Consider the following 13397-nt stretch of genomic DNA (forward strand, 5'->3'; position numbering starts at 1 on the left):
TAGCATTCCTGCCTGAACTCTTACGGTTGGATTTGTCTTTTTTCTCATTTAAAAACATTGTATCATCACATTAAGACACTTGTCAATAAAAATATCGGCACATTCCTTACACATATGAAGCAATGAATTAACATTTAATAGCTGGACAATTTTCCTCTTAACATGAAGCCTACTAACGGAAAGATATTCCTTACACATTGATGCAATGAATTAACATTTAATAATTTTAATATTTGTTTTACGTCCCACTAACTACTCTTTTACGGTTTTCGGAGACGACGAGGTGCCGGAATTTAGTCCCGCAGGAGTTCTTTTACGTGCCAATAAATCTGCCGACACGAGGCTGACGTATTTGAACACCTTCAAATACCACCGGACTGAGCCAGGATCGAACCTGCCAAGTTGGGGTCAGAAGGCCAGCGCCTGAGCCACTCAGCCCGGCGAATTAACATTTAATAGCTGGACAATTTTCCTCCTAACATGAAGCCTACTAACAGAAAGATAATCTACAAAATCCCGGCTTTAATCTGAGAAGAGAGATAAAGAAAGAAAAGTATGAAAATATTGTCGATGGTGATGCTTTAAGGAATATTTACGTACAATTAGAGCAAAAATGTAACATGCACTTGGCTGTATTGTCGAGGATTTCTATAGTCGCTGGCCTGGAAATGATCTGAACAGATCTTATAATTCTTATATAAGCGTAACGTCCCTTCTTTCTTGTACACTTTATCCAAATCGCTTGTGTGACATTTCAAAACCCACAGATCACCCCTTTAACAACACATCGGTATTGAAGGTTAACTGCTGCACTATAGAATAAAATATGCGTATTACATTTTATGCCAGTTAAAATATGGGTCGAGCAGGTCAGAAGATTATGAAGTACTATAAAAGTCTCTGTCACTGGAAGAATATATATGCAAACACAATATTACTTACATGTTCTTGTCACGAGGAAACCTGAAGAACGACCGAGCATTTTTCTCTACTTCGTTATGACTGCAGCCAAACACAGCACATACCTTTCCCTTCATGTTGAGAGAAGATATCAAGAAATGACGCTCACTACTATTTATTTATCTCAACTCACTGAAAACGCATAAATAACACCTAAAACTTCACACAAAAATACAAGTGCTCTTATGAGAAAATCAGTACTGTTCAGTTCTATCCACTAGAGTGAGCTCCAGTAGCTGTCCCTCGATATCTCGCTCAGTGTCGCCTATTGTCCTATAAGAATATTGACTGGGCGAAACTTACAAGGAGCCCAACACAACATATCAAGGAGTAGTAGTAGAAGGAGCAGAAGAAGAAGAAGGCCATCAAATTATAGAGTGAAGAAGTAGAAGAAGAAGAAGTTTGTTTTGCCCTAGCGTTGCTGTTTCGTGTTTGTTGACTATAAGGGCGTGGTGGTGGATTTTTTATGAGTATAATTGGAGGCTTTAGTGACTGGACACAGCGTTATACAAGGAATTAGGAGGCGGCTGTCCTGTGAAGAATGAGTCCAAGTTATATATACCATATCTTCCTGCCGCTAATATTATCGACTGCTCATCTAGGTGAGTTTTACTTATTGCTGGGTTTGTTACAACCTTCTCACTCACGTACTTTGGTTATGCAGGTTTCATCTAGTGGTATTTATGTCGTGTAAAATTCCTGTCACACACTCCCTTCGTTGATTTCTTCTTTACAAAGCAGAATGGAATTATTTATTTTGAATTTACTGGCAGCCTGGGGCCTGTTCCACGAACGAATTTTGCAACTTTGCACTTCAGGTTTTGTTCCACCATCACTTTTCAGATTTAGCTTGCAAAATGAAAAGTTAGGAATCATTTCACTTTTCAAGCCTGTTATGTTCCTCCATTGGTACAGAAATGCAAAATGCAAAGAAATGAAGCAAAAGGTTTTCATAAATCTTGCAAAGAGATGATTCCCTTTTCATCTGTTAATTAACAAGTATATACATTAGTTTCTCGGCGTAGAAGTTTGTTTACTGATATAAACACGTTATGACGTGAGATTTTGTTAGCATCAAGTGAGGACAGTGATGAAGAACCCAATAAAACGTACAAAGACGAGATTAATTTTCATAACCTCACTTCGACGGACTTCCGCGAGTGACTTCGTATTACCCCGACAGAGGTTGACTATATTCTTGAAATGATCGGTCATTTATTGAAACATGCAACAAAAATAAATCAATTCCTTTCCGAAAAAGATCAAATTCTTATATGCTTATATACATTGGTTAGTAAATGGTGCCCAGCTGCACGGTGTAGCACCAATGCATGGGACATCAAAATCAATTATTTGCAGAACTGTTACCAAAGTCGTAGGTGTTATAGTAAAGGTATTATTTCCTAACAGTACGTTGGCCTGATAATCCACATAATATAGCGACAGGATTGCTAATGAAGGGTGAATTTCCTTCTGTGTGTGGATGTGTTGACGGTAGCCTACTTTCGTTAACATTCATGTGCGTCATCATTTGATTGGCTATCTTTAAAGTTGTAAAAAAGGATGTCACGTTTCTCCTTGACAACTTCCAGCACAGCCAGCTTCTTGTAATACTGACCTTTCTTTCCTATGATAAAAACTTAAACTGTACCACAATTATATCGTCAAGTTCGCCGCGAAAAGTAAAGCATGAAAATCATAGAGTATTACGCCTATAGAGTTTGCTCATGGAATAAACTCGATCGGATCGCTCATTCACAGAGACTTTTCTCTTTGCGAAGAAATTGAAAAGTACAACCTAGATCATGGTGGAGCAGAAAGACTTTGCACATTGCAAGAAGTGCAAAGTTGAAAAGTTGCAAAGTTCGTTCGTGTAACAGGCCCCTGGTCACTGTACCTAAAGGTATAGGTCGAATTATATTTACATACGCACACATTTTTGAACATCACTCAGATTACAGTGTACTATTGGCTATAATTTAATGGCAGAGCACTTGTTAAATTGTTTTCTGGAATAATCAAATTAAAGTGGAAAAATAATGCTGTACGTTGTAATTGGTGAAAGAAAAATCGCACAAGTCTATAGGCCTAACCAGGGACACTGGAAGAATTACACATACTAATAAGGAATTTTTGCAGGTTTTTGGCTTTGCAGTAGTCATATTGTTTTACTTTTAACTCGTCATGGTTTTAATGTGAATTGATGTGAAAAGTGTATGACTAAGCTGTAATTCATGATAGTATTTTCACGCCTCTTCTTAATTTTTCTTCTGATTCTGTGTATTGCTTGCGACAATTTCAACTACATCCACTCCTCAAATATATCAGCAGTTGGAGACATGGAAAAGAAACCTTCGCCTTCTGAAATGTTATTTAATTCACAATACAAGTTAACTTAGTATTCATTAAATATATTTTTTATCAATACACTTTTACAAGTCTATAAGGTTGTTCACCAAATTTCTCACTTTTCTTTGTATGAATCAGATTTTTTTTCAAGTGATTCTGTATCTTTGAATTTGATCTGGGCCATCCCATCAATTTGCAGGGCCAATGATGTCTGTCTGTTAGGTCATCAGCCCAGAGGCTGGTTGGATCCTCAAATAGCACCACCAAAGGTTATGCGGTTATAAGGAAACCACAAAAAACCAATGGCAGCACCAAAATGAGGCGTACTAGGCAAGACGAGGAGTGAAGTAGTTTGCCATTGCTTTCCCCGCTGGGTCAGAAAGTGCTATTGCAGCATGACTAACCCTATGAGCAACACCTTTCATAACACTCAGATGCACTAGTCGTGCTCTGAATGTCAATACTCAGCACCACCCATACCCCAGCAGCTTCCATATTGTCACAGCCATGGATGAGACTGGGACTTTGGTGAAAGCTACACTTTACTCTGGCCTGTGTCAGGGAATGGATACAAAAGTACTGTATCCATCAAGAAATGGCATCAGGCAAGGGCTATAGGTAATTATTTCAGAACTACTTTGATTTTTGAAGAAAAGAAAAAGAGTCAATTCGATACTCCATATTGTATGTCAGCATGTAAAAAATCTCTGGTGACACATCTGGTGTTTACTCCATAAAGTGAGTTAATTTCAACCATAGCTCGCCCAAGAAAGATCAAAAGAGCAAAATGAAATGTCGAAAATGCTGCACAGGCAGCCCAGACAGCATCAAATCAAAATGCTTGCACGTTGTAGCTGAGGCCGTTTGATTTTTTAAAACATTATATCAATTATAGTGATATCTCTCTAAAAATTTAAAACAAGGGTAAAGAATAATTGTTAGGGAAAGATTTTTAGGTGCTGAAAAAATATTAATTTTGTGTTTGTTCAACACGAGAGTTCAAAAAAGAATTGAAGGATATGACAAGGTGATGGGTAAATGCGGGAAGCTAATAGGATTGGGAAGTGTATACTGGACTTCTCTGCTAGCTTGGCATTAGCAGTTATGAATACATTCTTCAAGTATAAGGCTATTCACCGCTACACATGTGAGGGTAGGGGCACCAGATCCATAATAGACAATATCACACCCAGCTTTGAGTACAGGGAATCCGTTAGTATGTGCAGTTATTTTTGGGATTTTTTGATGATACAGACCACTGAATGATCTGTAATGAACTGAGTATCTTTAAGCCTAGGATAAAGTAAAGTCTGCCTACAGACAAATAAAAGAAGAAAATCTACAGAAAAGTTCCAAACAATAGTCAGTAAACAGGTTCACAATATAGAAAGAGAATGGGTGGCACACAGGGAGGCTGTAGTAAAAACAGCAAGGGAATGCCTAGGAACACCTGTTTGTAAAGATAGGAAAAAGTGGAATGATGGAGTGAGGTTAGCTTGTAAATGTAAAAGGAAGGCGTATCAGAAATGGCTCCAGACAAGCATGGAGGCATTGTACATAGCTGAAAGAAACAGAGCAAAACTAATTATTGTTTAATCCAAGAAGAAGTCGTGTAAAGATTTCGGTATTAATCTGGAAATGCTAGGTCTAGTTGCAGGGAGACCTTTCTGGACGGTAAGGGAGCGAAAAAGGTAAATCAGGTGAATTCGTAGTAGATCCCTGGGAATATTTTGAAAATCTGAACGTAAAAGGAAGTCTGTCTTTCTGTTGACATCACTGACAACAAAGCTCGGGGAGGGGACAATGTTAGTGAAATAGATACTTGAGGAAGTGGAAATGATGGTAAATGAACTCCATTGTCATAAAGCAGCAGGAATAAATTACATTACACCTGAAATGGTGAAGTACTGCCGGGTCCTCTCATCACCATGGAATTGGGCTTGTACTCCAGGATCCTCTCGTCACCATGGAACTGGTCTCGTACTCCCAAGTCCGCTCACCAGCATGGAATCAAACCCGTACCTCGTTCCTGAAGATCTCGAAGGTCTGCGGTGATCTTGATGCCGGGTAATCATTTGTGGTTTAACTTTATACAAGTGTCCACAGTCGTACAGTCCCCCAACGTGTTCAGAATCTCTGGACACTGAAAACTGACTTCAATTGATGTAGGTGCACAATACGTAGTTTGAAATATGCCAAAAACTTCACTTGACACTTGCAGATAGAAATTATTGAATGTCACTTCAAAAATTGAAAATGCACATAGCATTGATTTAAGAAACAAAATGATGAAACACAGTTCATGGTTATTTACCACTGAAAATGATGAAACTAAATACCGTTCAGTTGTAGTGCACTGTCTGTGGTTACTTGCCACAACGAATAATAATATTGTTGCACTTGACACAAAAATAGCTGTTTAAGATTTTATCCGTAAGACAGTGCTAATAGTGAGGAAATAAATAATAACTTGTCAGTCACTCTTAGCACAGTGTGTCTCGTAAAATAATAAAGTCACTGAAGAATATTTAGAAGTAATTATGTACAAGAATGAGTAGAAATCATTTCGAATTCAGTTAAGACTAACAGTATAATGGATTATCAGTTTACGTCGCTCACTTTTAACAGTGCGGTTGGCACAGTTTATCTAGCTCAAAATTTATCACCAGTTAAGGAGCACTTAAGTGTTGAATTGCAAGAAATAGGCCAACACCTGTGTTATCTCGATGAAATATTTTAAACACATTCAAAATATCACAGTCACTGAAATAATGTTTTAACACCTGCATAGCAATGGAATAAGTTAAACACTTCGCTTGGTTTCTGACCAAAGAAAAATTAAGTTGTGTAGTTTGAGAATTACACTGAGTTCTGTTCTTGGGCTTGAGGACTTACATGTCACGCTTGATAATTACTACGTTGTCACTCGACTCTACTGTTGACGGACAGAATAACAGAGGGTCTGGCAATGCAGAGCCCTTGTCGAAGAATGCTTGTCTTTTGCTGGGTAGCCTCGCCTTTTATATGTTCAAGGCCTACACGTCATCAGATAACGTGATTATTTAAAAGTGGATTTACTCGAAAATCTCTTGATGGATTTTCTTGAGATTTGATAGTGGAGACGTTCTTGTAATTGGCTACAGAATGGCGTATCTCCCAAGACGATATGACCATTACTAAAGAAGTTTTCTAAATCTCTAAATCAAAAGTTCTCGAATGTGTGATTCATGATTCCAGAAATCCAGACCTTGTCACGAGGCAAGTTGATGAGTTGGGCGGGTTAGTCTACCTCGCTCCTACATCTACGTCACTCACAACTGTTTAACTCTCATGCTTGCTCGCCCTGGCAGATGTAAATACATCGAGCTTGGAGTTCCTGGCGCGCGTGATGTTATACGGCATCACTTTTAATAAATACGGCTTGTACCCTGCGTTCCTGGTACAGTGTCTAATTCTGTGAAGGATTTCAAAGAAATGGATTAAATTATGACCATTATCACTATTGTTATTATCACTCTGTATTGTTGATGTGGCTTTCAGAATGTTTCTAAATATTTTGAATCCCAGGAATGAATTAGAAATATTAAACCAGTTACCTTCCTCCTCTGGTGTGGGACCGCCCTAGCGCAGGTCATGGGATCACCACCCCACTTGGCTCACCCACAAAACGGCCCTGGATTCGATTATGTATTAAGTCACTTACTGGTAGGCGTATATAGGCCTAGCAGTTTTCTCTTTGTACTTTAATGGTGTGTCATGTTATGCAGAGAATAGGATATTAGGATTAGCTTTAGTGTAAACCATTTTTTTGGTTTTATATTAGTTGTTAACCCTCGTCGCCATAAGACCTATCTGTGTCGGTGCGACGTAAGGCCAATAGCAAAAAAAAAAAGTTACTAACCTGATACTCTATAGTGTTTTGTCTTCATTATGAAAAGAAAACTGGTAGACAGTTTAGGCTAGACTATTCTTTTTAGTATTAATTCGGAGGGGGAGTGGGGTGTGTCACCAAACTGTGAGTGCAACATTTATTGTGGCTTCATTACACTGAGCTTCGTATTAGTTCCATTAGGTGGCATTGTACATTAGAATTCTGCGGGTCTGTTTGGACAAGGAGCAACAAGTTTACGGATGTTAGGGCATAGATTCATCCAAACATGCGCAGTGAGCAGCTAATCAGTTTTTGAAGGGAGGTGTTAGTGGAGCTGATATTTGTCATAGGAAGAACTAGCAAGATACCTGTGCTTCCCTACGGTTCTAAATTGAAAGTTATTTTTCAAAATTTTACATTTTGGAGAGTCTGCTGTCGACTAAGCCTGTAAAATACACCCTCAGTTCGTACGTCAAACGGTTTTGGGGGAGTTATTATTAATTTTCTTATCTAACATGCATTTGAACAGCATACAGAAGAAGCCTACCTTATTTAACATCTATTATGTAAAAGCGATCATTCTGTGAAACTTCGGTGTTGTACGATGAACAGTAATGGAGGAATGAATGTTTTCTAAGTGGTGAATATTTTAAAAATATATTTCTTAACATCTAGGACATAGAAGACCACCCTTCATGTAAAATTTTAAGATCATGCCTGAAACAATTTTGAAAGAATGGATATCATGTTGGGTTTTTTTTCTTTGAGAGTCGACCACCATCTCCTTTAGGGGAGAAATATTTTGAAGTGTATGATATTTTACATCTAGGACATAAGCGAAGAACCTTCTCGTACGATTACAAATTTGTACGTCAAACGGTTTTGGAGGAATGAATAATTTTATTTGTGGAGATAACTCCAATTAAAACCTTAGGGGTGGGATGTTTAAAAGTATTTTCTAATTCACACCTAGGATTTAAAATATATACTGCTGTTTGGTATTTTGTCTTCGTACAGTAAACAGTTTTGGAGGAAGGAGTAAATATATCTGTTTTTGGATCATAACCCCCATTTAACTCTCTGAGGGGTTGAATTTGTTTCAAACTTTGTTATGTAACACCTAGGAGACGATTTGAAATTTTAACTTCATAATTCAAAAGGTTTCATAGAAATTAACATTTTGGTCATCATTCCTCATTCTCCAGTCAAAACCCCTTAGGGATGTATTTTTTGAAGACCACTTCTTATTTTAAAACCTAAGACAGAATTTAGTGTGTATAGAGGGCAGCACCGATCTCTGATAAAAAGTAAGATGGAGCCTCCATTATTATTTAGGCCTATTATATGGAAAGTGATTAGTAATTTGAGAGGTTTAAATCTTTAAATATTATACATTCAAAGTTCGCAAGAATTAGTTGGGACCATTAATGGTATACAGTCTCAAAAAATATTCCTCCAGGTGTGTATCAAGTTCAAGGTTATTTCAGTTAAACCCCTGAGTTTTACAAATAACTTTTCTTTGGGCAATAAAGAAAAGGTGTCGGAAATTCGGTCGAGTACCTTGACTGTTGTGGTAACTTAGCTTTCAACTTCAACAACTTCTACATAATCCCAATCCTTATACGTGAAATATTTTGAATTAAATCATATTGTTTAAAATCTAAAACATATAGGAACAACCATCAAGTGAAATTTTAACCTCTTATGTTAAACGGTTTCAGAGAAATGAATAATATGTCATCAGAACTCACCCCCTGTCAGAAACCCTTAAGGATGTGTTGGTTTAAGACCACTTTTTAGTTGAAATGTAATACGCATAGGAGCAATCATCATTTGAAATTTCAACCTCGTAAGTAAGTCAAACAGTTTCAGAGAAATAAATATGTTTGTCATTGGTCATCACCCCCAGTAGAGACCTCTTAGGGGTGCATTGTTTTAAGACCAATTTTTTAAAAAAATCTTAAGATATTGAAGAGTAACTACCTAGTGAAATTCCAACCTTGTATGTCAGGCGATTTCAGAGAAATTGATATTTTTATAATCAGGCCTCAGACCCTTAGGGATGCATTATTTTAAGACAACTTTTTATTTAAAATTCATGACATATAGGAGCAACCATCATGGGAAATTTCAACCTCGTAAGTCAAACAGTTTCAGAGATATTTTTTTTTTTCAGTCCTTTCCCTCCCAGTTAAAACACCTTAATGGCGTATTATTTTAAGACCACTTTTTATTTAAAATCTAAGGCATACAGCACAACCATCATATGAAATTTCAAGCTTGTATGTCAAACGGTTTTAAGGGCTTAACCACCGTTTCATCACCTTAGGGGTGGAATTTTTTGAAACCCTTCTTTAGTGGGTGCCTATTTCCACTTATATATACTGTATGTAGGCCTAGATATATACCAATTTTCACATTTGTAACGTCTTCAGTTTTAGAGATATAAGAATCCTCATAAAATGAATTCAACCCCTTCTTCAGTTGTCTTCAACCCCTCCCCCCAAGTGGATTTTCATAGAACAAAAAAAGTGTTTTTAAAGGAGATTCCAAATACCATTTTTCACAACTGTAACATCTCCAGTTCTGGAGATATAAGTATCCTCATAAAAATAATTCATTTCTTTTTAAAAATTCACCCCTGTTTTTCACTTCTTTTCATCCTCCTTAAAGGAGCACACAACACAAAAACACATATTTCGTTATTCATTGCTACAGATGTATTATGGGAATGTAATAACAGTGCTGTTAATCCAATGCCTCTATGTCCAACCATTCTCAAGTTATGTGCGGAAGTAGTAACTGGTCGTGACGTCACTGCGCTGTAGAGTCTACCTGGCAGCCTTGACGCTGGGAGTAAACTTGCACAGTCTTTTCCCGCACTCCGTCTGCTACTGCCGTGTTCGTCTGTTGCCAGTGTTAGTGGGCTTATTTTTATTTATAATGGATGTAAATATCATTTGTCCGTATCAGTATGAGCCAGAACGAACGACGTTTACTCATGTCCATTCAGATAGCGATCTTGACATGGATATGCTAAACACTACAGGCCGTGCCGGCATGCGAATTTGGTGTAAATGTAATGAGTGTACCGTGATGGATATGGATGAAGAAAGTGTATGCTGTTGTGAATTAGACAATGTAAAAGCAGTGAAATCTGAGAAATTTATGTGTATAACAAGAAATCCCTCGTTTACAAGGCTTATTTTAGACCGTGAAGTATTGACAATGACAAGGCATAACATGAGCTTAAAAACAAAGGGTATGGCAAGGAAACGTTTACTGACAGCTTTAAATCCATCACATAGAACTTGGCGTTTTATTTGTTACAAACAGTTCACTTCGTGGGTAAATTCATGGACTGTGATTGGTAAAAAGAACAGAGTTGTCATCCTATCATGTGTTGTCAACACCATAAGGAACACATTTCTGGAACCCGATGGCACCTATGTGGGCTTCAAGCTGTAAATGAAAAAATGAAATTAAGACAGTAGAATTATGTAAGAGTTTTCTAAGCTTGTTTGTATGATAAATATAGATAATGTATTATTTTGACATGAAGTACGGTACCTCGTTTATTGCTGCGAGTGAAATCGTGAGAAGTGCTTTTTGATCAGGTCGTCATTGGAAGGTCGAGGTATTGGAGCGATGTTTTTAGGCAGTGACAGATCCATTGCTTGATCTTCAGGTGAGGCTCTACTATAGTTAGTTTGCAAGAGATTTATTTTGTTCATTATTGCCTTCTTCCATCCAGTCGCTTGACGCTTCATATTTCTGTTTTATCACCCAGGCTTCTGTTGATTTTGAGTACTGAGTTTTGATACCAGCTTTCAATTTATTGATGTTCCAATTATAGTCCAATGCAGCAATCACTGACCTGAGCTTTAAGCCTCTGTACGAGAAATTAACTCTTTTAGGAGCGTATTTCAAACAAAGGTTGTGATAACTATGTAGGCTTCCGGTGTGAACATAGTGTTTTATATGTTCCACATCTTTTAAAAAAGATTTGTCTAAATTTCTTCAAGGCTTCATATGAACTTGAATTTCCTTCAATCCACATTTTCTTTCTATCTTCCTCCTCCGTTAATGTATCGTGCTCACAGGATTTCCATTCACCGTTTTCTAACCACTTATGCGTGGTGCAAAATTGACGTAAATTTATCAATTGACACAGAACTGTTTCCATTACATGTTTGTGGTGCCCACCATAAATGATTATTTATACTGGCCTTCCACGCTTGAACTTCTGGATGATTTTTACCGAGAGCTTTCATCTTTTTCATTGGACCTTTTGATATGTGCCAAACATCAAATTCATGTTCAATATCAGGTTACTGCGTTCTCAGTAAATACCTCACTCTTTTGTGTCTATCTGAAAGGAAGAGTTTTATATTACAATTTTCTTCCTCTACAATCTTCCTCATCGCGATTTCACACGCAGCCCTTTCAAGATCATCTTTCACCATCACTCTCTGAACAAGTTCCAAATGAGCTATGTGTCCTGTATTTATATCCATTAGTGAATACACTAAATATTTGGCTGGAAAGCCGGGAGAATCATACTGGCCATCTCCGGCTAACCAAATGGGTTTGGCACTGCTTTTCAAACAATCAATAACATTAGTCCTTTCTTGATCCCAAGCACCCTCCTCTATCGGACCAGTTACTCTATGAATAATTCTATCATATACAGTTCGTGACATCATATGTAAGTTAATGGAGTTGCAGAATGACCAAAATGGTTCAAACAGAATGCCCTGACAACAATAATGCTGATGATATTAGGACATTTGCTTCCGGTTTCTTTCCTTCCATAGGTTGAGAATACCAACGGACTTTATTACCACAATCGCAAAGTGATTTTACGCACAACATAGTCCCTTTAATGTAATGTGAAATGTTTTTCACTTTACTTTTACAAATGTAACAAATTTCAAAGAGTGTGAGCAAACTTGTCCCAGCTACAAAGAAATATGAACCTGTAATATGTACATCGTCCTGAGTGTGTTCGTTATCAGTATCACTAATATAACTTTCACTGTCACTTTCATCTGGTTCATAGAAACTGTCATTCAACTGTTCTCCCATTACGTCACTGTTCAAGGCTGTGCTGGAAGTTGCAACGTCAAAGTATTTTCTAGCTATTTCACTTCCTAACTCACACTATTTCTACACTACATTCGTGTCTGTCTGGTGAAATATTTTCTCTCATATCATTCTGAACATCGTGTACATCATTATCGTTATCACTTCCGTTTACTACTGTGTCAACAAACTCCCTTTGTCTTTTAGCCTCATACCTTTCCGTCCTGCTCTTTTTAGTTTATGACGAGTACTCCCACAGTGTATTTTGTGAAGCGGCTTCCGTATTAATTAGCATTCCTGCCTGAGAAGTATCTCCATCTGTCGACGCCGGACATTTTATTGAAGGAACAGACCCTGGCTTCAATTTCGGACCTTGCAGCCTTTCCGTAGGCATCACCTTCATTTTCAAAAGTTGCGTTTCATCATAGTCTGTATTTTTGAAATGCACTGAGCACACAGTAGCTCCCTTACCGGGAGAAACGTGTTTCCTCTTGCAAAATTGTACCCAACTGCTAAACCTTCGAGGCGACTTACTTCGATTTGGAAACCTATGAAAATGTATTTCTTTCCTCTACACTTTCGGTTTCTACTCGTTTTGTTGTTACAGCCGTACACACTACAGGAAGGCATTTCGACAAACAGTCATCGCACTATTATAATAAACAACACTTCAAGTAAACGGAAGAGCAGCTGAGCGCGTACTGCAGTAATCATCTGGATGGCTCGCTCTGCACTTACAGCGCAGTGACGTCACAGCTACTCATGTTTCCTTGGTTCACCGGGCTACGGAGCGGCGCACAGCAAAAGCAAATATATAGTTGAACACTGTCCGATACACTCTTTGATTGTGAGGCAACTTGATTTTTGTGTTGTGTTCTCCTTAAGTGGATTTTCCAAAAACAAAAAAATGTGTACATACATTATCATTATAGACTGTTATGCCTTTCAGCGTTCAGTCTGCAAGCCTCTGTGAATTTACTAAACGTCGCCACAATCCTTGATTTTCAACTAGTGTTGTGGCCTCATTTAGTTCTATACCTCTTATCTTTAAATCGTTAGAAACAGAGTCTAACCATCATCGTCTTGGTCTACCTCTACTTCTCTTACCCTCCATAGCAGAGTCCATTATTCT

General features: G+C 37.8%; 1 protein-coding gene across 1 annotated transcript in view; it reads left to right on the top strand.

The window, feature by feature from the left end:
- The first annotated feature begins 1360 nt into the window (after nt 1-1360).
- The window catches only part of cold (coiled), a 97633-nt gene continuing 85596 nt past the window's right edge, over nt 1361-13397 (top strand). Inside the window, exon 1 of the mRNA XM_067139590.2 lies at nt 1361-1562. Within this exon, the coding sequence (XP_066995691.1) occupies nt 1502-1562 (61 nt within the window). The 5' untranslated portion in view covers nt 1361-1501. The remainder of the gene's footprint in view (nt 1563-13397) is intronic.

Source organism: Anabrus simplex, chromosome 2 (assembly GCF_040414725.1).
Source record: "Anabrus simplex isolate iqAnaSimp1 chromosome 2, ASM4041472v1, whole genome shotgun sequence".
NCBI lineage: Eukaryota > Metazoa > Arthropoda > Insecta > Orthoptera > Tettigoniidae > Anabrus > Anabrus simplex.